Source organism: Schistocerca cancellata, chromosome 4, assembly GCF_023864275.1.
Source record: "Schistocerca cancellata isolate TAMUIC-IGC-003103 chromosome 4, iqSchCanc2.1, whole genome shotgun sequence".
In the NCBI taxonomy this organism is placed as follows: domain Eukaryota; kingdom Metazoa; phylum Arthropoda; class Insecta; order Orthoptera; family Acrididae; genus Schistocerca; species Schistocerca cancellata.
Window position 1 is genome coordinate 138,171,237 of NC_064629.1, and position 26,456 is coordinate 138,197,692.

Sequence of the window (26,456 nt, forward strand, 5' to 3'; positions counted from 1 at the left end):
GGCTTAAATTCACACACATAAAACATTAGCACTAAATAACTTGTGAAGTAAAACGCCAATAGACAGTATCTCACAAACCACTTCTTTATTGAGGCCAGAGCTTCATTTACATAATACTTGTCATTAGCAATGTATGGCATGCTGCAGAAATCTGCAAGAAAAGCTTTTAAGACTAATATAATATTTTATGATTATTTTGTTTATTTTACTCTCAATCATTAAATGTGGTCCATTAAATTTCAAGCACGCAGCTGTGCAAATAAAATTTCCTCCACTGATATTTCAGCCGTGTATCATCTAGCCATGGCCGGACGATATGTGGCCGAAATATCAGTGGAGGAAATTTTATTTGCAGCGCTGCATGCCTGAAATTTAATGGACTACTCATTACACCACGAGAAGTTGAAAATGCACATTAAAAGTGGTGCTAAATGCAAATATGTATTTTTGATACAGTACTTTTTCAGATGTCATAATGCTAATTTGATATACTACGAGATGTAAATTTAAGCAACAGAAGGTGTGCACAGCTGCCTAAACTTGTGGTTGAAGGAAAAACAGGTTTTATGAACTGGTAATTGTTTGTGCTTTATTCCAGAGGACACAACAAATTTTGCAATTTAAAAAAAAAAAAAAAAAAAAGATTACTTGATGTGTTACCAATTCCACAATTTATACTGTTTTATATGGTGGAGATAAAATAGGCAGTTAGGAGTTGTTATGCACATCTATTGAAAGAAACAATGAAAAGGTGTGTGGGGGGGGGGTTGTTGTTGTTATTGTTGTTGTTGTTAGCTCTGATGTAGGACATTGTCCAGAAATATTAATTACAAGTTCAATCTTTCTTACATATCTGTTTGCTGCTTACTGTCTCAACTACATGGTAAGTACAGTAGTTGTTATTATCCTTTCCACAGTTTGTGACTCACCCAGAATTTTTAAAAATCATGTTAATGGTGCCACTTAATCATCTACTATGTATGGTAAATTGTGGCTTACAGAATTTATTTATTGTCACATGACTGCACAGTCATAAACTGTCTTCAGATTGTCTTCGATACTGCATCAGGGTGTATACGTGGACAAGGAAAAAAAAAAATTCCTGGATTTTTCTTGGATTTCCCGTTTAAAAAATACACTTTCTCCCAGGTGAAAATACACTTTTTCTGTGTTAAGTGGCAGTCTACTTTCTCTCGAAATCAGCAAACTTATTAATCCTTTGAATGGTCAAGGTTTTATACACTCGTGTAGAACCTCCCGCCGCTTTAGGAAACGAACCCCAGAAAAAATGCTATTTTGAAACATATTTGATTTGCAGCAACACGTACGCTGCATATTTTCATATTACGAATGTATACAATCGAATTTCACCAAACAGAACGTTAGTTCCCGAAACATTGAAATCGAGATCGCGATGCACTTTTGTAATCCAATCATATCTCATGTCACATGATCTCACCAGCCGATGGTAGCAGATATTCATTGTGTTCATAAGGGCCAGACAAAACTGGATTTTGTAAACCGATATCCCAATGCCGCTTCTGGATGGTCATGTAAACACTTCTAAATCGATTCCGGAAAGCCACTCCTGGTTGCCAGTTTTCCAATTCTGCAACCAATTTTCACTCCCATATAAATGCAGCCGGTACTGAAACTTGCTTGGGCAGTCAGGTTTAGTCTTGTTTTTAAAAAATTCGGCTAATATTGACGGAGTGGCTTTTTGTACAGTGAAGGATAAGCAGAAATATTAGACTGAAGCTGTTTATAATTCGTCTAATTTAAGACAACTAGTGAGTGTGCTGATTGAATCATAAACTACATCTGCTGTTTTCCAGGTGCCGCAGTTAACTGGGCTAGCAAATCCGCTTCAGACCTTAACGTACACGATAGCGAAAAACGGTTTTCGAAATTCAGTTTTTGTCTTTTAGAAGATGCGTTGCATGTAAACGTAGTGATTCAGAGCATAGAACACGTGATTTAGTCACCCTATAGCAATATCACTGTTAAGTAGCGCGAAGACACAAATAGGAAAAATTAATGGTATAAATTTATGTACATAGTGTAGCTACAAGAAAAGCTAAACTTTCTCATATAATATTTGCCTTTTTGGCATGTGTTACATGCTGATACATCACACAAATGTGCTAGTAAAATTTTAAGTAATGATGTAAATGTCTGGTCTTCTGGACACAAAATTCTTCTAAGTGGCTAGCCCTCAAAGTGTTAAGCTTTAAATGAGAATCAAATGCTTTGTGATTTAAGAAATTCAAAGCATGTTCACACACATAACATAACTCATATTGTGTAAAATGAAATGAACTTCGAAAGTAACGCTTTTCAAACCACCAATCGCAATATTTGCGCGCGACCTATTAAAATTCGTTTCAGCAGTTGTCAGAAAGCACCAGGAAACGGCATTACTGTGCCTGCGCAGCTATGATGACGTAGGTAGTCTGTATGTTCGTGCGTATATAGCATTACGAGACCTTACATTACGTCATCAATGAAACAGAATCAGAGGATAATCTAAGAGCATCGGAATTTTGTAAACCATAATTTAATTCATAATCCGACTTAAAGAGCACATTCGTATGTCCAGATTCACAAAGGCATAGGCCCCAAACTGATATTAAACTTTTCAGTGTGGTTTTCGGGACGAAAATTTTCTTGGAGTACCAATACGGTATTATCTCAAGTTTAGTTCTTTATTATGGCATAATGCCATACGTCCAAAAGGATAACAATGTGCACTTGAAATTCCACAAACATCTGACACTACCCAATAGTGTTTCAAATAAATTGACCGCCTCTGTGGAAAAGATTAAATAAAGCCAATTTTTTTTATCAAATCAACAAAAATAACTTCAGTGTTCTGCAAGGCAATTAATAACAGACTGCCAAAAAACCTGGAAATAAAATAAAATCAGAAAACTGAAACTAATACCATATTTTAGCCCTCCATAATTATGTGAATGTATTTTAATTCACTTTATAGCTCCTGGTCACAGAAATCCGTATTGTATCCATTTGAGTGCTGTAAACCAAGAAGAAACAGCAAATTCACAAAATGTAAACACAGTTCACGTGGAGACTAGCCCTCATCCCACTACAACTCTTACTGCTCTGCGCATGTGAGAATCTGCAGCTTGGGCGCGTAAGAAAAATGTTTCTGGGTAGTATCCGGCTCACTGTTGCTACTGTTGATACAGCTTGTGTCTAGTTACCTTGGATACAGCTAGCAGCAGCACTTCAAGTAGCCAGAAGCGGGAGAAGGTACTGCTCATACGCGACTCAACTGCGTATGTGCATAAGCCCGCTGGCAAATACTCAAATGAACCTAATGAAACTGTTGTGACATCACGCCCATCAGAAGCAGTTTGTTGTTATGAAGTACTGGATGTCTTCATCCTAAAGCCTTTGACACATTATGCTCTTGGCAGACGCTCATGTGAGGACTGTATTTTGTTGCTGTAAATGTCGCACTTCCTTTGCAACTTAGGTTTTATTTTCTTTCCTCGTTTATGTTTTATTGCTGCAGCATTATATTGCAGTGGCGGGCTAAAGTAAAATTCTTTGTTAGAGTATCAGTTCTTACCAGTCAAAACTAAAACAACGAAAAGTTCCCGGAATTCTAAAAATTTCTCATGTTTCTCCCAGTTTCCTCCAGGATGAAAAAATTCCCAGGTTTTTCCCCGATTTCCTGGTTGTCCCGGAGCGCATACACCCTGTGCATAGAACTGTTGGAAACTCCAGAAAACTCTTTGCAAGCCAAACGAACAACATTTATAAGAATTAATAACAAAACATTAAATATTATAATTAAAAAAGGAACTGTTCTTACCTCATCAAAAATCACTTCTATATCATTGAAAAGACTTTTTGATCTTAGGGCCTTCAGATCATTCTGCTTGAAATTTATACCCTGGTGATCCAGTGACTTTAAGTAGTACTTTTCATTCTGTTCCCTCCACACTTTGTTGAAGCCCTGGATTTGAAACAAGAAGACACAAAAATTGACAAAAGGATACTTCAGAATCCAAATACATCAAAGGAAAATGTGAATTTATAACCTAATGAAATCATGCTCTTAAAAGATTATTTGTAGTGAACTTTGAAATGTCATGACCATGCTTGTCACACACAAATTTGACACACATTTGTATAACAATATCTTATTTCCCTCCTACAGCAATTGTCAATTACCTGAATTATAAATCTGCCAAATTAATGGTTTTATCAATAAACTCTCTCTCTCTAATTTGTCATGACATCCTTATTTTCTATGTCTACATATACATATAGAATTCATTTCCACAAATTTACGTTATTCTTCCATCTACAGCATTAATAATGTGTGAACTACATTGACACATGAATAATAGAAAAGAATGATAAAAAAGAGGTCAGCAAACTAAATTTAAACTTCAGTGACAAGTCAGGAAGAAGATAAATATAAGGCTGAGGGGGGTGAGGGGCGAAAGGGGGGGAGGAAGCTGGGAGGAAATGATTGGAATTGGGGAGAAGGAGTAGAGTGAGATAGTGAAAGGGAGAGACAGAGAAAGAGCTGCAAAGGCATTCACAGTAAAAAAATGAATATAATCTCAGAGAACTTGCAGAGTAGTGTATCAGCAATAAGTGATTAATACTGTAAAGGGACAAGCCCATTCTTATATTATGGGAAAGTTAGTCAATGAAATTATACCAAACAAAGATGAAATGTGACAGCAAGTGCCAAAATTCCTTAATGATGTCAAAGGGTACATCAAAATGTGAGTCTGAACAGGGTATAATTCCTACAGTAGGTGTGGAGCTGTCTGCACTCTCCACCTCTACACATATATTTCATAAGCCTCCATACAGAGTGTGGCAGAACAACATATGTACCAATATATTAGTGATTTTCTGACCTACTTTATTCACATATTCAGTCAGGGAAAAATGACTGACCATTTTCTGCATATGTACCATAATCTCTATTATCTTATTCTCACAGGCCGTATGTGAGATATACAATGATTGAAGCAGAATTATCACACAATCTTCCTCAAATACCAGTTCTCTAAATTTATCTAAAAGGATTACATGAGAACAACGCTGCCTCTCTTCTAAGGATTCCTTTTCAGGATCTCTGAGCACCCCTGTTACATTTTGGCATGGGCTATGCTGATCTTTTACAATCCTAGTAGCTTTTCTCTTAATTCTTTTGATATCTGCTGTCATGCCTACTTGATAAGTATTTTTTATTTTGTTTGTGTATTTATTTACTGTAAGACTTTGTGGTCTGCCATCTAGAGACTATGACAGACCATACATTCCATTAATGGCTAAATGATAAGTACAGTTACAATAATAAAATCATATAAAATTAAGTACTCAGTCACAATTCATATACACAACGCAGTTTGAACGCACAACAGTATGAAGAATAACAATTCTAGTGGTGGTAAGGATGAATTTTCACAATGCTTATCTGCAACTTGCTGGCAGATTAAAACTTTGTGACAGGACTCAAACCTGGGATCTCTTCCTTTCACATGCAAGTGCTCTACTGACTAAGCCATCCAAGCACGACTTACCCTCACAGCCTTACTTCCGTCAGTTTGCAAGGGAGGAGATGAGGTGCCAGCTCATTTAAGGCTGTTAGGTAGGTCATGAGTCTTGCTTGGATAGCTCAGTTGGTAAAGCACTTGCCCACAAAATGCAACAGTCCCAGGCTTCAGCCCAGGTTCAGCACACACTTTTAGTCTGCCAGTATCAGTTCCAGTAGTGGTCTGTGCAGCCTATCACTAATTAATGAAAAGAATATGAAATATGCAGCAAACTGAGAAAAATAACTACATCTAAATATATATTCCAAAAGCTACCATGGCAGAGAGTACCTTGTACTGCTGCTAACCATTCTCTTTACTGCTCTACTCACAAATGAAATGAGGGAAAATCATTGTCTATATGCTTCCACATAAGCCCTAATTTCTCTTATCTTGTCTTTGCAGTCTTTATGTGGGATTTATACAGTGGCAGTAGGATTGTTCTGTAGTAAGCCACAAATGGACGGAAAGTTTTCTGACAGACAGAGAGCAGTATGTCACCCTGAATGGGGCGACTTCAACAGAAACACGCGTAACTTCAGGTGTGCCCAGGGCAGTGTAATAGGTCTGCTGCTTTTTACAATTTACATAAACGATATGGTTGATGGTATTGACAGCGGCATTAGACTGTTTGCCAATGACACTGTAGTTTACAGGAAAGTTGTATCACACGAAAGTTGTGAACAAATCAATGAGGACTTGCAGAAAATAAATGCGTGGTGTAATGACTATCTCTCAATATTAGTAAGTGTAACCTACTGCGTATAACAAGGCAAAAATCCCCATTAATGTACAAGTACAAAATAAATGCCCAATTTTTGGAAGTGATAACTTCCATCAAGTACCTGGGTGTGACTATTCGAAATGATCTCAAATGGAATTATCAGATTACACAAGTAACAGGCAAGGCAAACTCCATATTGCAGTTTATTGGTGGAATCCTGAAGCGATGCAGTCCTTCAACAAAGGAAATTGCTTACAATATGTTAGTTCACCCAGTCTTAGAGTATTGTTCGTCTGTTTGGGACCCTTACCAGTTGGGTCTGATTCAAAAGATTGAGAAGGTCCAAAGAAGAGCGGTAAGATTCCTGACTGGTACATTTAGCCATTGTGAAAGCATTACAAATCTCGTAGAAGGTTTGAGATGGGATACATTTGCAGATAGATGATGCACTAAACGGAAGGGGCTGCTCACTAAATTCCGAAATCAGATTTTCGCCAAGGATGTAGAGCACATATTACCACCAACTTTCAAATCACACAATAATCACCATTCAAAGATAAGGGAAATTAGAGCTCGTACTGAGGCTTTCAGACAGTCGTTTTTCCCTCGAGCGATCTGCAAGTGGAACAGAGGGGGAGGGGGGCGGGAGGGGGGCGAGGGGAAATTATGACATTGGCGTGAACTGTGCCCTCTGCCACACACCGTTAGGTGGCTAGCAGAGTATATACGTAGATGTAGATGCTGGTTCTCTAAACTTTCTCATTAATGTTTTGTGAAAAGAATGTTGTCTTCCTTCCAGGTATTCCCATTTGAGTTTACGGAGCACTGTCATAATACTCACATGCTAACCGAACCTACTGGTAATAAATCTAGCAGCACACCTCTGAATTGCATTGATATCTTTATTTAATCTGACATGATGGGGAACCCAAACACTTGAGCACTGATCGAGAATGGGCCATGTTAAGTGCTCTACACGCTATCTCCTTAACAAATGAGCAACACTTTCCAGTAATTTCCCCAAAACCCAAAGTCAACTATTTGCCTACCCTGATACCAACTTTATGTGCTTGTTCCATTTCACATCTCTTTGCAATGTTACACCTATATATTTAATTAAGAGACAGTAAGAGAAAAAAATTGATAGAAAAGAGGAAGAAATATTGGTAAGTTTCCATTGTAGTCACTGGGAGTTGTGACCTCATAACATACAGGCTGGCACAAAATATGTGACAGGAAGTGTTAGGCTAATAGTATGTCGTAAATGATTCTCCATGTGATACTGTTGTAATGTAGCTAACTCATCAAAGTCTCAATTCACTTTCCAGAATGTAAACATTAACACTGGAGCAGCATTTGTTTATTGTAGAAAAATTTTATGCAAATTCTGGATGTATAGCACTGTGGTGAGAGACGCATTCAACAGCACGTTTGTTCCATGAATGGCACCATCTGGAATGACCATTTCTCAATCAGATTACAGTACAGAATGGAAGTATAATTCTGATGACTTTTTTCTTTTCAAATTGATGAAACATTTTTAAAAGACTAGATCCTTACATAATTCCAGGAAGAGCCACTCAGGATGATCAGCCTCAGTTGTAACCCTGGAGAATGTGATAGGAGTGAGAAACCTATTCACTGAGGAACCTACTACCTCAACAAGACATGCAACACAGCAACTCAGGATGTCATGATGATCTTTTCAATGAATAATGAAAAGCAAACTTAACCTTTTCCCTTACAAAATTCAACTGTGCCAGCCTTTGAAGGACATGGATGTACAGTGGTGATATTCGTTTGCAAATGAGATTACTGAGGCCTTTGAAAATGGAACAGTTGAGAAGGATCTGATGTGGTTTACTGATTAGGCACACTTTCATCTCCACAAGTACATCAACAAATAGAATTGGTGCCACTGGGATGCTGTGAATCCATACATTCCAGGTGTTGCTCCACTTCATCCACAAAATATCACTGTTTGGTGAGCAAACAGTCCACAATTCATTATTGGGCCCATTTTTATTGAGGAACCTGTCATGGGAGACAAGTACAGACAGGTACTGGAGCATGAATTCGTACTGGTTGCACACCACTACCGAAAACTAATGGTTCCTGCAGGATGGAGCACATACACACCATATTGCGGATTTCTTTGATTTCCTTCAGGGGATGTCCAGAGATTTGACAGTTACCCTGCACACCTTAGTGTTCACTGGACACACTGTGGAATAGCCCCCTTACAGATCCAATCTCAATCCGTGTGATTATTTACTATGTGGTTATGTGAAGAACAGTGCCTTTAAAGATGCACCGGCAACACTCCAGGATTTTCATACCACAATTTCCAGAGAGATTGCCTCCACCATGCACTGGTGCTGCTGCTCGTAGTCTGGCTTCAGCTGCCAGAGACTGTGTGTGTGTGTGTGTGTGTGTGTGTGTGTGTGTGTGTGTGTGTGTTGTCTATTTTCGACAAAGGCCTTGTTGGCTGAATGCTTACTTTGTGACAGACAGTCTCTTTGTTGTGCCTATCTGCGACTCTGCATCTCCACTATATGGTGAGTAGCTACCATCCTTTTCATAATATTGTTACATTCCATCATGGATTTTCCATTGTTTAAATTATATCCTATGCAGTCCTGCAGATATGGCTCAGATTTTGAAGATCTAGAATCTTTGCTGGTCTTACAAGGTTATTGTTAGTATTAACTAAGTAATTTTGTGGTACATTTTAAGTTATAACACTATTTTGCATTGAGAATATCATATAGATATTGTTATTGTAGCTACTACATTAATTTAATGTTATAGTCCTATAATGTATAATCCTTCTACTTGATTTTCACATGCAGCAGACTGGGAAAAACAGGGTGATACCTATCCTTATTTTCTTCTTAGGATTTTGTTGGCTATTTCATTACTTAGTCAACACATTTTGGGGTCTCTTACACCCATGTATAAAGTGGAGGTAAATGGTATATTCTGTCCAGAGGTGTTGAATAATGCACGGAAGAGGACAAAATGTTTTCGAGTTCCTATGCCTTCACACTTGCACATGTCTACCTACCTGAGCTTGAGTAATTCAAGGCGAGTTGGATAAGGATGTCTCCTGTGAAACATGCATAATGTCCTGATTGGGAATGACCTGGAACTTTTGCACCCTGTTCAGGAAAAGAGAATAAAATCATTGTCCCTGATCAGAGTTGTCCCACTACCTCTGCCAGATATTGACTATCAAGTATTTTAATTGAAGTTTACTGGTAATAAGATAGTGAGCAGAAGAGAGGAAGTGTGCTGTCTTGCAGCACTTTAACAAAGGTAGCACAGGACAGGTGGTATTCCCATGAACTACAAGCAGCACTGTAGCTTAAGACTCAAGTTGGTAGAACTGATATTTTATTGGACGGTGACTGCTGACATAGTCTGCACTTACTTGGTGATTTTACTTTTGGTGTTGTGTGTGAACATTGTGTCAGTGGAGGGTGTAGTGAGAAAGTAGTGTTATGACTTTCAGTTGCTTGTACTTAATAAGACAAAAAGAAGAAAAAATGGAAAGAGAAAGTGAAGTTAAATATGTCTTTATATCTCCAAAAAATGAAATATTTTTTAAAAAATGGGTGCAAAAAATTCCTTAAAAGGCAGAAATTAGAATCAAAATTATTTTGCATGTGTCACATGTCGCACAGGAACTTACAAATACAAACACTTATCACAACGGTAAAAAATTGTAATTTTAAATGGAAGACAGTCTCTACAAGCAGGATCCATTCCTCATTTATTTACCAAGATACTGAAATATCTATCAAACATATGCAAAAAAGAAAATCATTGTAAAACATTGGCAAAACAGAAGTTTCTGACAGGGAAGATAGTAGCCCCTAAGAAGTTGTGATGTCAGCCAATGTTTCTTCTGTGCAAGAAAGTGTGCAGAATGAATTGGTAAAGAACCTAACAATAGTTTCGTTACAAAGATCACTGAAGTGTGAGAAACAAGAAGACGTCCATAAATGTAAATGTTCACTGACACCATACAAAAGACAAATGTGGACATCAGCAAGACATTTGGAGCACAATATCAATGTAGAGTACGCAGGGCTGGGTCCCTGCATAGTCAGCCACTCCAGTTTCTGGCATGAAGTTTGCACCATGCAGGTTGCCAGCCTGTGGTCAGCACGTACTTCTCCTTTGGAGAATGTTTAGGTGCCTCGCTAGTACATTGCGTGTTTGGATTTAGGGCTGTTTACAAGATTAATGCTAGCAGGTGCCACCACGAACTACCATTATCACTCATAGACAGCCCATGCTGCAACTACGGCGGCGCTGCTATCAGGGGAGACTAGCTTGTGTCCGTGGATCACACGGTCAGCAACACTCCGTGGATAATCTCCGCCTGCGGCATACTTAAGCCACCTCCACCAACTTCCAGCAGGCAGTTGCAGTTGCAGTTGTAGCTGTAGCTCTGCTCTAGGCCACTTTTGCTGGGTGCCTACGGCTTCCCATCCGTTGGAGCTTCAACTGAGTCTGCAGCACACATCACTCCGCTACGCCACGCCACCTAGCAGGTACCAGCAATCTTCCTGGAGACTCAATACTAATGTGTAGCCGTGTTACAGTGATTACTTGACCAATTTTTCTTTGGGCTTCGAGTTATACTTACCTCTGATCAATGACGATCATTTTTGTTATTACAGTCTTATGTGACACTTTTCTGTGGTAATGCTGCAATAAATTATATTGTCAGATTATCTGTAGTGTTGTTATCCTTCATTGTACTGTTCACTGTCATCATACTGGGCCGTACCCAAAATCTGGATACACTACTCTTGGTTATGCTATGGATCTGCAATATTATGCTGAGATAGAATGTCACTACTAACTTTGTACTGCCTTTGGCTGTCACTTCCTTGTTACTGTATTCTGTGCCATCTTGGCTTTGGCTCAATAAACAAGTTAATTGTTCTTCATGCATTTGTATTGTGTGCTACAAGATTCACAACCCGAGTTTTGGAACCAGAATATACAATTAATAAAACTCTGTATATTCCATATATTTCCACGGAAACTCAATCCAATTCACAGCATATGCTGGAGATTCTTCCAACCAACTTAACAAAATATTGTTTGATTTATCTTCTACCCTGTTACATGGTTTATCTACCATGAGGAATTATAAAATGCCCCCAAGTGTCTGTCCCTTTCAAGTGGGAATTCATCTGTTATGTCATTTGCTTATGTTGACTAGGGACTACAACTCTACTACAGGAGAGTCATTGCCTACATACCCATAATTCTATCAAAGAAAGAAATATTTGGAAGAAAGAGGTAGCTTCTGTTCATATGCACCACAAGCAGTTATTACTAAGTAACTACATAACCTCTACTCACTTTTTGAGCTTCTCTCCATTCTTCTTCTTTAGATTTGAGTCTTCTAAGTACTACTGGAACAGCTACAGTTGGATTCTTTTTCAGACCCTCAATAATATCAGGTGCCTTATCACCATATAACCTTTAAACAATAATAGAAAAGTACATGTAGTACAAGCATCTTACATGTAACTGATAAGCAAGAAGTAAGGTAAAAGAAAACTGTCATGGCCTGTAAAAAAATTAAATTAAATGACTAATTTATCCAACACAATCAACATGTTTTATACCGATCATTTCTGAAATGTACCTACCAACAGTACTTCGTGTTCTCTGATACACCGTACTTAACGAGAAGTATATGGAAAGTTATGTTTCACTTTGCAGAAAAAAATAACTTTTATTTTTTAAAGATCTTGTCAGACTTAAAATAGCAGAATCAACCTTATTTTGACTTTAGATAATTGTGAAAGCAGTAATAATTGTGAGGGCAGTAAATTGGCAACACTCATACGAAAAATGGATTGTGACACCACTCTACAGACTTTGAAAAGAGCAGTATGATACAGTTCATTCAATATACAGCAAAAAAGAATTTACTTGTTTTTGACAGGGATTTTTGCTTGTTGTGTAACGTGCCAATTCAAGTAGTTATTATGCTGCCTTTTCTCTGCATTATTGTTGTCTTATCTGAGAAAGTACAATAAACGTCATTCATTTCAGTGAGCTACTTGCTGCTGTAAAGACTGCCTTTGTTCACAATTCACTGCTGCAAAATCTTTTTGCAAATGCTTCTTTGTTTACGATTCTATGATCCACACCAATTCTCTCTTTCTTTATTTGTCATTAACTTTCTTTGGAATTGGTACAATACAACTAAACAAATCAAAGATAAAATGCTCACATTGTTAAGAAATGAAGGGACATTATTTTAGATAAACAAAAGAAATAAAAAATACTGTATTTGAAGAGAAATAAATAAGAAGAAAATATGACAAACGTTTAGGAATTCAAAGTGAGATTAGATTAGATGTACTGTTTCTTATGCGGACCCATTATTAGGAGATCCTCAAGCATATGGAACATGACAGAAAAATAAAAATATATAAAACATAAAGGAAAAGATCTTGAGTGAATGGCGGGACATCACATCAGACAAGCACAATATATAAACAATAGAAGAAGGTGCACAAGCATGTTCGCATACAAATAGTAGCTGCTATAGCCTCTTGGTAGGAGTTGATCAGTGCACCCGATGATGACAACTCATTCTCTTGTTGAAATATTGTGCACGTCTGACACAATGATCAAGCCATTTGCCCAATAACTTTTCATTCATAATATAGGCAGGAAAACTGATGAAGTACATTAAATATACCTGCAAACAAACTAATTTTCGGAATCCCTTCTGCAGTTCCTAAATGATTTGGTTCTGAAGGAAGTGGCATAGGCCTAAGTGAAAAATCACATACCAGATGTATTCAGTCAGGTTCAGATTTAGCGAGTGGGGGGGGGGGGGGTGGGGGTGGGGGGGAGGAGGAGGAGGGGGGCGCAGCACATCAACTTGCCCTGTGTTACTCGAACCACTCCACCACCCTCTTGGCTTTGTGACACTGCGTATCATCTTGCTGAAAAATGCCACGGCCGTCGGGAAACATGATCGTCAAGAAGAGGTGCTTGTTATCTGCAACCAGTGTACGATGTTCCTTGGCTGTCACGGTGCCTTTCACAAGCTCCAGTGGACTCACGGATGCCCATGTAAATGTTCAGTAGAGCATAATGGAACTGCTGCCAGCTTGTCTCCATCTCGCAGTATGGATGTCAAGGAGCTGTTCCCCTGGAAGCTGGCAGATTTGCGTCCTTTTGGCATGATGAAGAAGGTATTGAGATTCATCAGACCATGCAATGCTCTGCCATTGTGCCAATGCAGAGTGCTGATACACACGTGCCCCTTTCAATCGTAGTTCCCAATGTCATGGTGTTAACATTAGCAAACGCACGGGTCGTCGGTTGCAGAGGCACATCGCTAGGATTGTTCAGTGCACTGTGTGTTTAGGCACACTTGTACTCTGCCCAGCATTAAAGTCTGATGTTAGTTACCCCACAGTTCACCACTTGTCCTGTTTTACCAGTCTGCCCAGCCTACAACATCCGATACCTGTAATGAGAGGTGGCCACACAACCAAATGACATATGGACATCATTTCACCTTGGTAGTGCTGAAGACACTCACTACAGAACTCCTTGAACACCTGACAAGTAATAAAGTTTCCGAAATGCTCGTGCTGAGCCTCTGGGCCATCACAATGTACTCTCAGACAAACTCAGGTAGAACGTGCATCTTCTCCATTCTACACACGGACAGCACACTTACTGATACTACATGCCTTGTGTGTGTGTCTGACTAGCAGTCATTCCTCGCCAGGTGACACTGATATTGCCTGGATGGGTTTATATCGATAGTACGTCAGTGGTCATAATGTTCTGCTTGATCAGTGTACATTAACTGGTTCTACTACGAATTACATAGCTGGAGTGGAAGGAATTGCCCATTGCAAAAAATTCATTAGCCTTCTCCTAAAATTAACATAATTAGCAACAAAACATTTCATGGTTTTCAATGAGTTATTGAAAATGTGTCTTCCTAAGCAATGGGCACCTTTCTGGATCAAACAAGCAATTTTAGAATTTTACATAGATTGTTCTTATTCCTAGTATTCATTCTGTGAACTGATCTTTAGATAAAGAGATTATTTAACACAAATTTCTCTACGGAATAAATATACTGACACATCTATACTGGCACATCCTTTTCTCTTAACTGAGTTCTGATTGACACTTTAGCATTCACACTGCAAATGATTTCTATTACATACTTCTAGACATGGATGACATCGTGGAATGAATGCAAGGAAAGTTTGTAACCTTTTTTTATTTTTACCTAGATCTGACAACATTTGCATGGAAGCTATTTTGCTTAGTTGTTTTGAAAGTTCTATGATATGCTCCTTCAAACTGAATTTATAATGAAGTCATAATTCCTTAGACACATTTATATTTACATATCCTAATATATTATCCATATGTTGGGGAGAACTTGTTGCCATTTTTGAACTACATATAATTAGCTTGTTGGAAGCTTAATCACAATAAATTAGAAATTCTTTATTAGTGTGCACAAACGTTTCATTAAGAGCTCCTTCAAAAACTATACTTGACTTCCTATGTACTGCAATGTTAGTATCACCGACAAACAAAAGAAATTAAGCAGCTGGTAATGTTACTTGTGAAAGGTTATTAAGAAACAGAGGAAAAATTGAGGGCCCTACGACTGAACCTCGTGGGCACCATTTGTAACTAGTTCCCACACAGAAACCAAGTAACACAAACTCTGTGTTGGCGAGACGAATTAAATGCGTCTTCCAATTCACTCATATGACTGATATTGAGAAATGTGGACTACATTTATGATTGCAGAAATTACATAAAGACACTGATAGCATTGCTGTGGACGAAAGTGTACAATTATGAAAAAGATCTAAATGGTGATTGGTAGGAGACAGTTGCAGTAGTGGCTGGTAACAGTCACATATTTGTATCATGTCTAGTTTTGGCATAAAAGCCATTTTAACAAACATATATTTTAAGATTTGTAACACAAAAAAATCAAGAACTTGAATAATGTAATAGCATCTTATGTTAAAAAAAAAAAAAAAAAAAATACCTGCGAACAGCCCTAAGGTGGATAGTAGGAGATGATCCTCCCAAGCAGTCATCCAATTTGAATCTTACTAATTCTTCATGTGACATCCGTGACATTTTTTTATTTACTCCTTCCAAGACTCTAATTGTTGAAGTGTTTGTTTCTATCACAAGATCCAGCTGAAATACATAAGATAAAGTTGCAAATGAATTAATGTATTAAGATTAAGATCAATAGCATTTTTAATATTCCTATACATATGATGGAAAATAAATAAAGTTGAATCACAAAACAAATGACACTATTTAGAGCTTAAATGCAATAGACTCCAATGCAAGTGTTATATCTTATTAAAATATTAATGCATTATGCTTAAGGGTTCGATAATTCATGGTTAATAAAGGCATAAAAGTAAAAAATAAACATTGAAAATATAATATAATTGTAAACACTGGATAAATGCCAATAGTCAAAACCCTAACATCCAATAGTGACAGGGGTAACAAAGAAAAAATATTTAACACTTTAAACCTCAAACTTTTAAAACCAATGTAGCAGAGAAGAGTGACAGCAGGAGGCAGCTGTGTGTGAAAAAAAGTGAAAGTACATGACACGGCTCATAAATGATCATAGCGTATCCAACAATAAATTCAAACTTCAGATCATAAAACATTAGATGACAGCAATGGACAGACCAAATACAAAAATGATGTAACCTACAACAACCAAATAAAAACTATGCAAATAACTGATTAGAAAAGAAAGATCTACAGAGAAAATGGAAGAAGAAAACAAAGAATAAATACAAATATCAAAATAGAAATAATGCAAGCACAGGAATCAAATGTTGGAAAGAAGCCAGTAATGTGTGGAGGAAAGTCAAGGAGAGTAAAGTAAAGCGGCACTCAAGTAGAGCACTACTAAGACAGAAACTGCATATTTAATCATCAATAAGGAAATACGCTTTTTGAAAACTTATGGTGTGATCTCTGTAGTTGATATCTATCTAATTTTAAAGATACTCTCTGATTCAAACCAAGTTCACCAATAAATGACAGTTTTTGTATTTATGTAGCTTAGCTACTTTCGATATTAAATGCTCCCATCCATTCCACCCACAACTTTGTGGCAGGGATGTCTGTTTAGGTATAGGTACACCAACAGTTATGATACCACTCATGTAATTGCTTTCATTTCCAGTTATTATCTACTGCATCAAAAGATTACTCATATAACTTCAGCTCAATTGAGAACCATTGGAACTAAAGCACAACAAAACACAAGAATTCATATTTAAATATTACACTATCCATGACTGGAATTCATTAACTAACTTCTACACAAAGACAGTGATTTTCTTATGTCAGTCTTGAAATGAGAGTCATACAGAGTAAAATCCTAGCAATCATTAACTTAACATCCACACTATATCTGTCAAGACATGCGACACCTCTACAATTAATTTTTTACCCAACTCATAAATGATGCATACCTCACTATAAAACTCACCCAATGCATCTACAATATGCGTCTTTAACCTAGCTCCACCTATGGTGCAACAAATGGAACAAAGGATAGACCCTACATGCATTTTATCAACTGATCAATAAATTCTGTTTAGTGTTACACGTTAGTGCGAACACCTTTAAGGTCTCATTGTGCGTGAGCAGTCATAGTACGGACAGTCAGCAATGGGAATACCCAATACTGTGCTAGTGGATAAGGCAAGGTCATTAGTACTTGTTTCACCAAATGAGTCAGTTGGAACATCAATGCCTCTTCTCTGGCAATAGCAACTGGCATTCTGACAAAAATGTGACTTAGCTTCTGTTAATTTCTTCTTCAACTTATTTCTTTTGAACCTTTCCTTGTGCATGGCAGGACAGTAAAAAAAAATATTTCTCATACAGCTAGCATGTTAAAACAGGACACGAGACAGTTGCTCTCAACCCTCCCCAGCAGCTATTAGTGCAAACATTGCCATTTTTGTACACATGGTACCACAGACTGTGCAGGACTATGTGAATAAAAAAACCTGTCAACGCACATGGAGAGAGTTTCTACCACTTGTCTTCATGTTTACAAAACCCTACCTTGGCCAGCAAGGTCGACAGGTCTCTTCCCAATTGAGAATGTTTAGAGCATTACGGGCAGGGCCACAAGCCATCTTGTGGTTTTGATGGTCCAACCAGCGAACTGGACGGAATTTCTCACTATATCCTTCAGGAAGACATTGAACAACTCTATCAATCAATGTCAAGCTCAATAACTGCTTTCTCAGAGTCTTTCACTATGGCATGTCTGAATAAATTCTTCTCAGTTTTCAAGCCATGTCAGTTCAAATCAAATACTGAGCTTTCGATAGCTATCTCCACCATCACCTTGGGAGTAAAAACTACTGACTGCCAGGGCTGGCACTGTTTTCCACTTATAGAGGCACGATTGCAGCATCTGGCACCAGTAAGAGAGGGCCAAAAAAAAACGCATGCACAGAAGGCGAGTTGGGTAGTACATAGCAGCTCTGGCCCGCTGCGTGACCGACTGGTGTCAAGTGGCGCAAGGGCCCGGCACCACATTTCAAACTGGTGTTCCTGCCTCCCTACAAGCACAAGCATTTGTCTTTACTCCCATTCAATATCCAAGGGCCACTCAGACGCCTTGTCACCCTAACTAAGTGTGTACCTCTGGCCTCTGTTAAAATTATTGCTGTTTATTATAATCTCAGCCATCTCCTTTATTACAGAATCCAAAAATGTTGATAAATGAGCCAAGACTCTTGTCTTTTCAAACTGTATTTTGTGTCCATTTTCCTGTAAGTGCTCAGTTATGGCTGACCTGTCAAGCTCCCTTTGTTTAATATGTTGCTTGTGTTCGATACAGAGCTCCACAACTGTGCTTATTGTTTAACCTATATAGATGCTGCTGCATTTGCAAGGGACACCACACACACTGGTAATGTGAAGAGTCACGCTGTCTTTAACGGGGCACAGTGTAGCTCTGATCTTAGTAACCAGCCAGAACACTGGTCTCAATCCATGTCTCTGCAGCAAACATCCTAACTTGCTGTTCGTTGCTGCACAGTATGGCAGGAAAGCAGCTGGCTTGGCCTCTTCTGCCAATTCAAAAGGCGTCCTTCTTTTGCTGGTACACAGACCAAATATTATTTCTGATGACAACCACCTACACTCTGAATTGAAGCATTTCAGAGACATGTTCACAGAGACTGGTAGAAGAGCTCAAGCCGGTTTCTTTCCTGACATACGGTGCGGCAATTAGCAGCAAGTTAGAATGTGTGCTGCAGTGACATGGACTGAGACCAGTGTTCAGGCCTGTCCCCAAAATACAAGATTCTGCACCCTGTTAAAACGCTATAGCTCTTCATGTGCCCAGTGTGTATGGTGTCTCTTGCAAATGCAGCAGCATCTATATGGAACAAATAATTTGCACAGTGGAAGAGCACTGTACCGAACTCAAGCGACAGAGTAAATAATAGGAGCTCGACAAGTCAGTCATAGCTGAGCATTGCCTGGAAAACAGACACAAAATACAGATTGAAAAGATGAGAGTCTTGGCTCATGAGGCAACATTTTGGGATTCTAGTTATAAAGGAGGTGGCTGAGATTAGAATGAACAGCAACAATTTTAATAGAGAAAAGGGGTACACACTTAGTACGGCGTGGTGGCGGGCTTTGTATATCGAAAGACAAGACAGACACTTGACACTTGTAGGGAGATGGGAGCAGTAGTTCCAAACATTGCCCCAGCTCCTTGTGCCAACTGATATCACTTGGTCCCATGGCAGGCTGGAACTACTATGAGTTACCAAACTAATCTTCTACACATGTGTCATTTTGCCCCCCCTCTGATTGGTGCCAGATGCCACAATAGTGCCTATAGAAGCAGAAAACACTGCCAGCCCCATGAGTCAGTGGCTTTTACTCTCAAGGACAATGGTGGAGATAGCCATCGAAAGCTAGAGAATTTTATTTGAATTGACACAGCTAGAAAACTGGGAAGATTTTATTCACATAATTGCCTTCACAAGTACCAGAGGTGGACCAAATCATTATTGACTTGCTCAATTAGTGAAGCTCTTTCTCATGAATAAATAGCCCAGTTTCTTTTTTAAATGTAATTAATCATTTGTTTGTCTGTACAGGTATATCCCGTCCCCCAATTTCCGTACCATTCAGGTAACTGACCCCCCCCCCCCCCCCTCCTTTGAGTATTTTTCGTACTGTATCACGTGCCCACAATGCCACCAGGTAACATTTAGTCTTGTGGTGTGCGGTGGTAGTAATGCTGTGGTTCAAGATAGTATTGGAGGTTAAATATATGTGTTAAGTCATTACAATAATTCATGAGATAACAATTAGGAGAAGGCATCCATGACAAACCGTCTAATAGCTCTTCATATTCCCATCTTATGCCACGTCTGTCCAGAACATTCTGAGACTGCTTTTATTCTTGAAGTATAAGTGATGTCAGCATAACAACTACAGTCACAGTTTGAACTAGCAACTGTAAACAACAGACGTGTATTCAACCAACCTGTTGTGAGCAGGCAGTGTTAAGCAGTTGCCATGTGGCTTCAGTGTATCAGTGTTCCCAAGTCACAAATCACAATGGAGCAGCATCTCTCAAGTTGAATGTTCAAGACTTTCTCCAGAATATTTTCAACAAGAGAAAAATTGTGTGCAAAGTTTTTCCTGCATTTCTTGCCTTCCAAACAAGAACAATGATGCACAGATGTCTGCAATGATTTGACTGAAATGCAAGATGTAGACAATACTTTTCTGGGAAAAAAGTTATAGGTGATGAGACCTAGTATTATCAACTATTGCAGAACAATGAAATGCACAAATTCATATGAAGGGTCAATGTTTTGATGACATAACCAACATTCGAGCCAATGTGATGGCTTTTCTGACAGTGGCACATGGTCGTATGAATGTTCTGTGTGTTGTAGACAAGTGAGGGGAGACTGTGTAGAACACACAGAGTATTAAAACCACAATCTTAACATTTTCTATTTTTTTTATTAATTACAGTCTCAAAATTTTTTGGATTGACAGGGTATGCAAATACAAATTATACTGAGGGCTAAACTGCAACACGTTTCATAACTCACACTCAATACATGTTAGTGCTGAATGAATTATGCTTTTATTCTCTGCTGTGCAGTTTTGTCTGATTCGTATGTGAATCTCTCCCAGTAGTTCTTTTCCTGTCCATATCCTGTTTACAATAGTTTTCTCATAATTCCTGCAAGTTTGATGGTTGTTTATACACACGTCACACTAGACATCCAAAGGCCCATGATTGAAATACTTTTAAGTCTTCCATTTTTCCTGGCAGTTGAAGTGACTTGCACTTCAAGCAATGCTTGTCCTATCATATGTGACTGGGTTACCAATTTCTTAACAGAAAAAGAAGGAAAAACACAACTCCTTTGATAGGATCATTCCTGGTGAAGTACTGTTGTGTTAATACCAACTTCTGGCTTGACCACGGCATTTTTTTTAACTAAGGTCACAGCATCTCCTTTCACATACCATTCTGTATGGAAAAAACGAGAGCTTTACAGCTGTTTGTCATCCTATGTTTGCAAGATCTATTGCACCATTCCTAAAGCACTTTCCCTGAAATTCACATCTATGTACATATAATCTGCAAGCAGTTTACAGTGTGTGGCAAATAATTTAACCCCAAGCCAGTTTCTGGATATTTCACTCTTGATAAAAAAGCAACATTGGTGTTTAACATTCTATGGATGATTAGACAGAACAAAAGTTTATACCGGTTAAGTATGGGGGCAGGAATTTCAGCAAAAGTTGTTTTGAAGAAGCCATCCTGGCTTTAGGCTGAATAAATTTACAGTAGCTAGCAAGAACCTAAGGCAGGACAATTGGACAAGGATTTTAACATCACACCAAATTAATCTCGAGTGGGTGCGCTTTTTTTTATAACACAAGTGGGCATGCAGTGTACTTTGTACACAGGTAAAGAATACCTGTCTATATGTAACCAAGGTAAGCATATATGGACAAAATTACAGCTTAATCTTAGTTAAATAAAACAAAGGTAAAATAAACTTACATTATATGAGCTAAATCACTGTTTAATTAAACAATAACAAAATAATCTTTCATTACATCACCCTGTTGTCACGTACAAGTTTTACCCCACATTAGAGTCCCACTCAAGGCATTAAACAGTGCAGTTGCATCAGATCCCAGCCAACCACTCATCTGATTGCTAATTACCTCCCAGTCAACTGTCTCACTGTGGGATTGTACTGCTAGCTTGGAATCTGTGTCATTTTCTTGCATGCATCATAAATTTTTTCTCACCTAGCTTACTGTTTATTTTATATTACTGCTGCTCACTTGGATGTATGAGAGCACAATGTAGCACTGTGCTAACTGAAGCAATAATGAAGGAACAGGTTTGGACTTGCAACTATAAGACCACAATTGAACACCACAAAACAATGTTATTAGTGGTTTACGCACTTTATACATCGGTGGACCCGCTCAAGGGTTAATAGATGTCCAACATCTTCACCACTGTATGACCTTTCTTGGTACCTTTGACACAAATGAAAAGGAATGTCACATACAGCCATGGCTACTAGATTGGTTTACTCCAACACCCTCTTCATGGGATGATTACATGAGTCATATCAGCTACTAGTGACAACAATCACTGCTGAGGGTTTGACTTCTTTGCTAACATTATAAATATATAAAACCCTTGACAACTTCTATTCCTATTTGTCCTTGTACTGTATTTCTGAAGCTGTCATTGTGAATCTAATTCACATGATGTACTCTCAAGCTGTGCACCTTCAACTCCACAAGTTTACAGCAAAGCATATGTGCAGACTGGAGATTCAAACAAATTAGCATATTTTCCTTTTGATGCTGTGCTTCTGCGATAATGTAATTTCCACTATGTTTTCTGCACTCAATCAGTAGAAACAGAACCCTTATAGGATCACTTTATTGTCCGTCTGTTAAGACCCCTTTTTCTAACGGACACAAAAAGATATCAAGTTGGAATTCATGGCAAATACCAAAGTTTAAGGTGTCTTGTTATGTAAAGAATTTAATCTTTATGTCAGTGCAATTCAAAAATACGGCCATTTTATGTCACATATTCTGATACACGAAAACTTACTCATTAATACCTATCGAGTGTGTCCCATTGACCTAGAATCCTGAAATTTGGCAACAAGCAATGTTTTGCTGAACAAGTAAAGGAAAAAATCTGAAAATTGTTACTCTGCAATTATACCACATAAAAAAAATATTTTTTTTAGCATTTGTTGACCGTCTGTCCATCTGTTAAGGCCCCTGTTTCTCAGGAAAGGGGAGAGGTCTAAAGTTGAAATTTATGTTAGATACTAAGGTATAAGATCCGTTGGTGGTTTAACATATTTAAGCTTCTAAGTCAATGCAATCAAAAGATACGGCCATTTATGCAAATATTTTCATTCTTGCAAACTCACTTATGAAAACCTACAAAGAACTGTCTACACAAATAATGATGTTTGTACAGAACCCTCAGAGTGGGAGTCCTACTTGTACTTGTCCAGCTTTTTATTTAGCCACAATTCTGATTATGAAAATTACGTCGTAAGAAATAGAGTGGCCAACACATGTAGTGTTGAGATGTCATTAATTCAACCATAACGTTGATATCACAGTCTCAACGTAACAGTAAGAAAAATGAAGATACTAATAACAGTCATTTCTCAATGAAGGTACTACCATTTACTTCGAAGCTTTGCCTATTCTGTACTAAGTGTTTTACAAAAATTTAAGTTCAGGGAACAACAGAAACTTTGCATTCAGCAACATTAGTGTACAATTAAGTTAGCATAGGTTTTATCAAACAATATGTTACCCATTGTTCAAAAGCTTAATTGTTCCTGAATGAAACATGAGCATACTAAGATGTGAACCTTGAAAATATAAATAACTTAACAGATCTGTACTGAAAACTGTATCACTTATATATCCAAGCTAATCAACTCAACAGAAATGATTAAAAATAAAATAAAAGTGACAAAGTATACACACCTCAAATCTCTCATCTTCACATCTGTAAATGAACTCCTCATATTGTGTCTTCCTTGATGTAACAAAAGTTGAATCTTCTGACCACGAGGGAAAAGAGACCCAAGTGTCATTCAGAACTTCTTTGCACAGAGGTGTCCTTCCAGAGCATTTTGGTTGCCTATAATTCTTTGGCAGAGCGCAATAACTAGCACCAAGTCTTTTGCATGTTGTATAATCTGAAAGAAGATACTGTAATGTATTCCACAGCCTGAAGTTATCAGTACTATGACAAACTCTGATTACAAGTGATAAACTGTACAAAAATAATTAAAATAAAATGCAAGCATCATAATATCTTACCTATCTCTTCCAATGACTCAATCATTCTGTCTGGGTGATGTCCATTGCTGTGTGAATTTTCTGATGCATTATTATGTGATGAACTAGGCAACTGGTACAAATTTCCACTACGGCCCATAAACCGCTTAAACCATTTGAACAGTTCTGGGAACTTTCCCAGAAATGGTGTGACGAGTTGAATTAACTCTGAACTGGACACAATTTCATTGTTGAATAGTGTAAGGCAACGCAAGAAATTTTCGTATGCCTCCGTGTTTTTCAAAGCTTTTCTCACCTACAAAAAAAAATGCAAGTGACTAATTTTAAACAGAGTATGATCATAATTTAAGAAACCTTTCCAATAATAAATACAAATTTTTAAAGTATTATGGCATTTAATGGTAGAGCAAAAGGCAATTTAGTATAATATATTCACAACTAACCTTATCAAAAAATGCAAAATCACTTAAGGTTGAATATTTTCCTGCTTCAGTAATAGTTATATCCCTCAGTGTTGCCAATTTATGTTTTTTTGATTGTGTTCCGGAAACCCCGGACCCTGATACTGAGCTTGACAGTGATGAAGTGCGTTTTATTTGCCCACTGCTGTGGCCAAATTTACTGCTTCCCATTCCTGCTCGTTGATCCAGTGCTGAAAGTGAGGAATCTCTGCCACTGCAAGAGTTGCTGCTGTAGCCTGGCTTTGGTCCTGAAGACCTCTTAAGGACAGTTGAATGCTCACCGCTGCTCAGTCGTGCTCCCTGTTGGCAATAATTAGTATTAGCTGATATTCTTAAAATATGAAGTTTTTAGCAGCAAGACAAATCAATATGCCCATATACAATGCCACATGTCTGTGAAGTCCATATTTATGAATGTGAACACTCATCTGTATTGATGTAATCTGAACAGGAGAGAGAGAGAGATAGAGAGATATAGAGAGAGAGAGAGAGAGAGAGAGAGAGAGAGAGAGAGAGCAGGGGGGGTGGGGGGGGGGAGACAATATATGACAACTGAGTGGCAATGTGTATATGTGAATCACATCACAAACTTGGTTGGGTGGTTGGGGGCTAAAGCACTAAACAGTGAGGTCATCAGACACTCAGTCAGGAGGTAGTCCATCTGGAGTTAGAAGTAATTTAAGGACAACTAGATGTACAGGAGTTGGGCAGGTATGTAGGTCAGAGCAGATGAAGGGCCTCCCGAGGCTCATCTGAGGTGAGGGAAACCCCACCTGATTCCAACTCCCTGCAAACGAATGACAGGACAACCTGTTAACACCAGGATCATGGAACATAAATGAAATTTCTGGCTGGTGCAAAAAGAAAAATAGGCCATCGCTTAGTGCATATAAAGTGCTGCGTACCACTGTAAAATATTCAGTATAACTCAAGTTCTACCCATGGAAAGGAATTACTGTATAAATTTGTTCTGAGACGCCATCTAGATCTACAAACATGACAACAACTTCAACAAGGAAGAGCAAGTTCCATAAGCATACAGTCAATACCGCTTATACTGACATCGCTTTTAAGAATGTATTAACTATAACAGCATAATCTAATGGTCTTGTCTAAAACCTATATAAATGCTACATTTAAAAATCACTTAGCACAGCATTGCTTATTGTGATAAAATATGATGTAGTTTTATTACATTTTTGGAGAAATATATCAGCCGTAATGTCCAATGTTCATTTTCATTTGTTATGTTTTTGGTGATTACTAACAATAATGTAACAGTTATTTTCAAACCCTTGTTTTCTGTACAATGTTGGTTTCAAATCAGTATGTGTGCTAAACAGTCAATGCAAGAATCACTTTAAAGATGCCACAAACAGAGGAAAATATTTAGTATTGAAGAAGAGTCAGACATAATATGACAATTAGAAAATACTGAAACACAAGTTAGATTCGCAAAGGAATTGGCTGTCTCACACTCAAAGATTTCTGCAATCTGCAAGGACATAGAAGACAGACAGACTACTTTTGAACACAGTTCTTTAAAAATCAAGTATGTGAGATCATCTGAGCACAAAGGTATTGAAGAGGCTCCGCTTAAGTTGTTCAAGCAGCAAAGATAAAAAAAATGTGCCAATCAATGGACCTATTCTTGAAGCGAATGCCAACAAATTTGTGCGTCTGTTGGGAAATCCAAACTTCAATTGTGTTTTAATCTCAGATACACCACGATATTATCGCAGGGAAAATTTGTGAAGTTTCCAGTGTACCTGATGGCATAACAGACAAGTGGTTATCTAAGAAGTGACCTACTTTGTGTGAAGGTTACAAGCTAAATGATATATTCAGTGCAGATGAAAATGGCTTGTTTTACAACATTATCCTGTATAAGACATGGAAATTTAAAGATGAAGAGTGTTTGGAAGGGGAAAAATGTATAAGACAAGAATTACAATTATGGTTGCTGCAGATATAACAGGAGCATGTAAAGAAAAACTTTTGAGGATTGGAAAAAGTAAACCTAGACGTTTTGAAAAAATTCACTCCCTATCGGTAGTGTATGGGAACAATGCAAAATATTGCATGACAGCTGACATTTTCGAAAAGTGATTACATAACTGGGACTCCCTGCTGAAATCAAAGAAACGAAAAATTATTCTTCTGGTCAACAACTGCCTTGCTCGGCAAGTAGTCAACAATGTGCTGTGCTAA

The 26,456-nt window shown here is 38.0% G+C and overlaps 1 protein-coding gene across 1 annotated transcript in view; it reads right to left on the reverse strand.

The window, feature by feature from the left end:
- Positions 1-26,456, reverse strand: part of LOC126183926 (paired amphipathic helix protein Sin3b-like) — a 280,872-nt gene that overhangs the window by 99,688 nt on the left and 154,728 nt on the right. Inside the window, exons 9-14 of the mRNA XM_049926273.1 lie at positions 24,228-24,545; positions 23,806-24,079; positions 23,467-23,681; positions 15,401-15,558; positions 11,698-11,818; positions 3,842-3,985 (exon numbers count right to left, since the gene is read on the reverse strand). Of these exons, the coding sequence (XP_049782230.1) occupies positions 3,842-3,985; positions 11,698-11,818; positions 15,401-15,558; positions 23,467-23,681; positions 23,806-24,079; positions 24,228-24,545 (1,230 nt within the window). The remainder of the gene's footprint in view (positions 1-3,841; positions 3,986-11,697; positions 11,819-15,400; positions 15,559-23,466; positions 23,682-23,805; positions 24,080-24,227; positions 24,546-26,456) is intronic.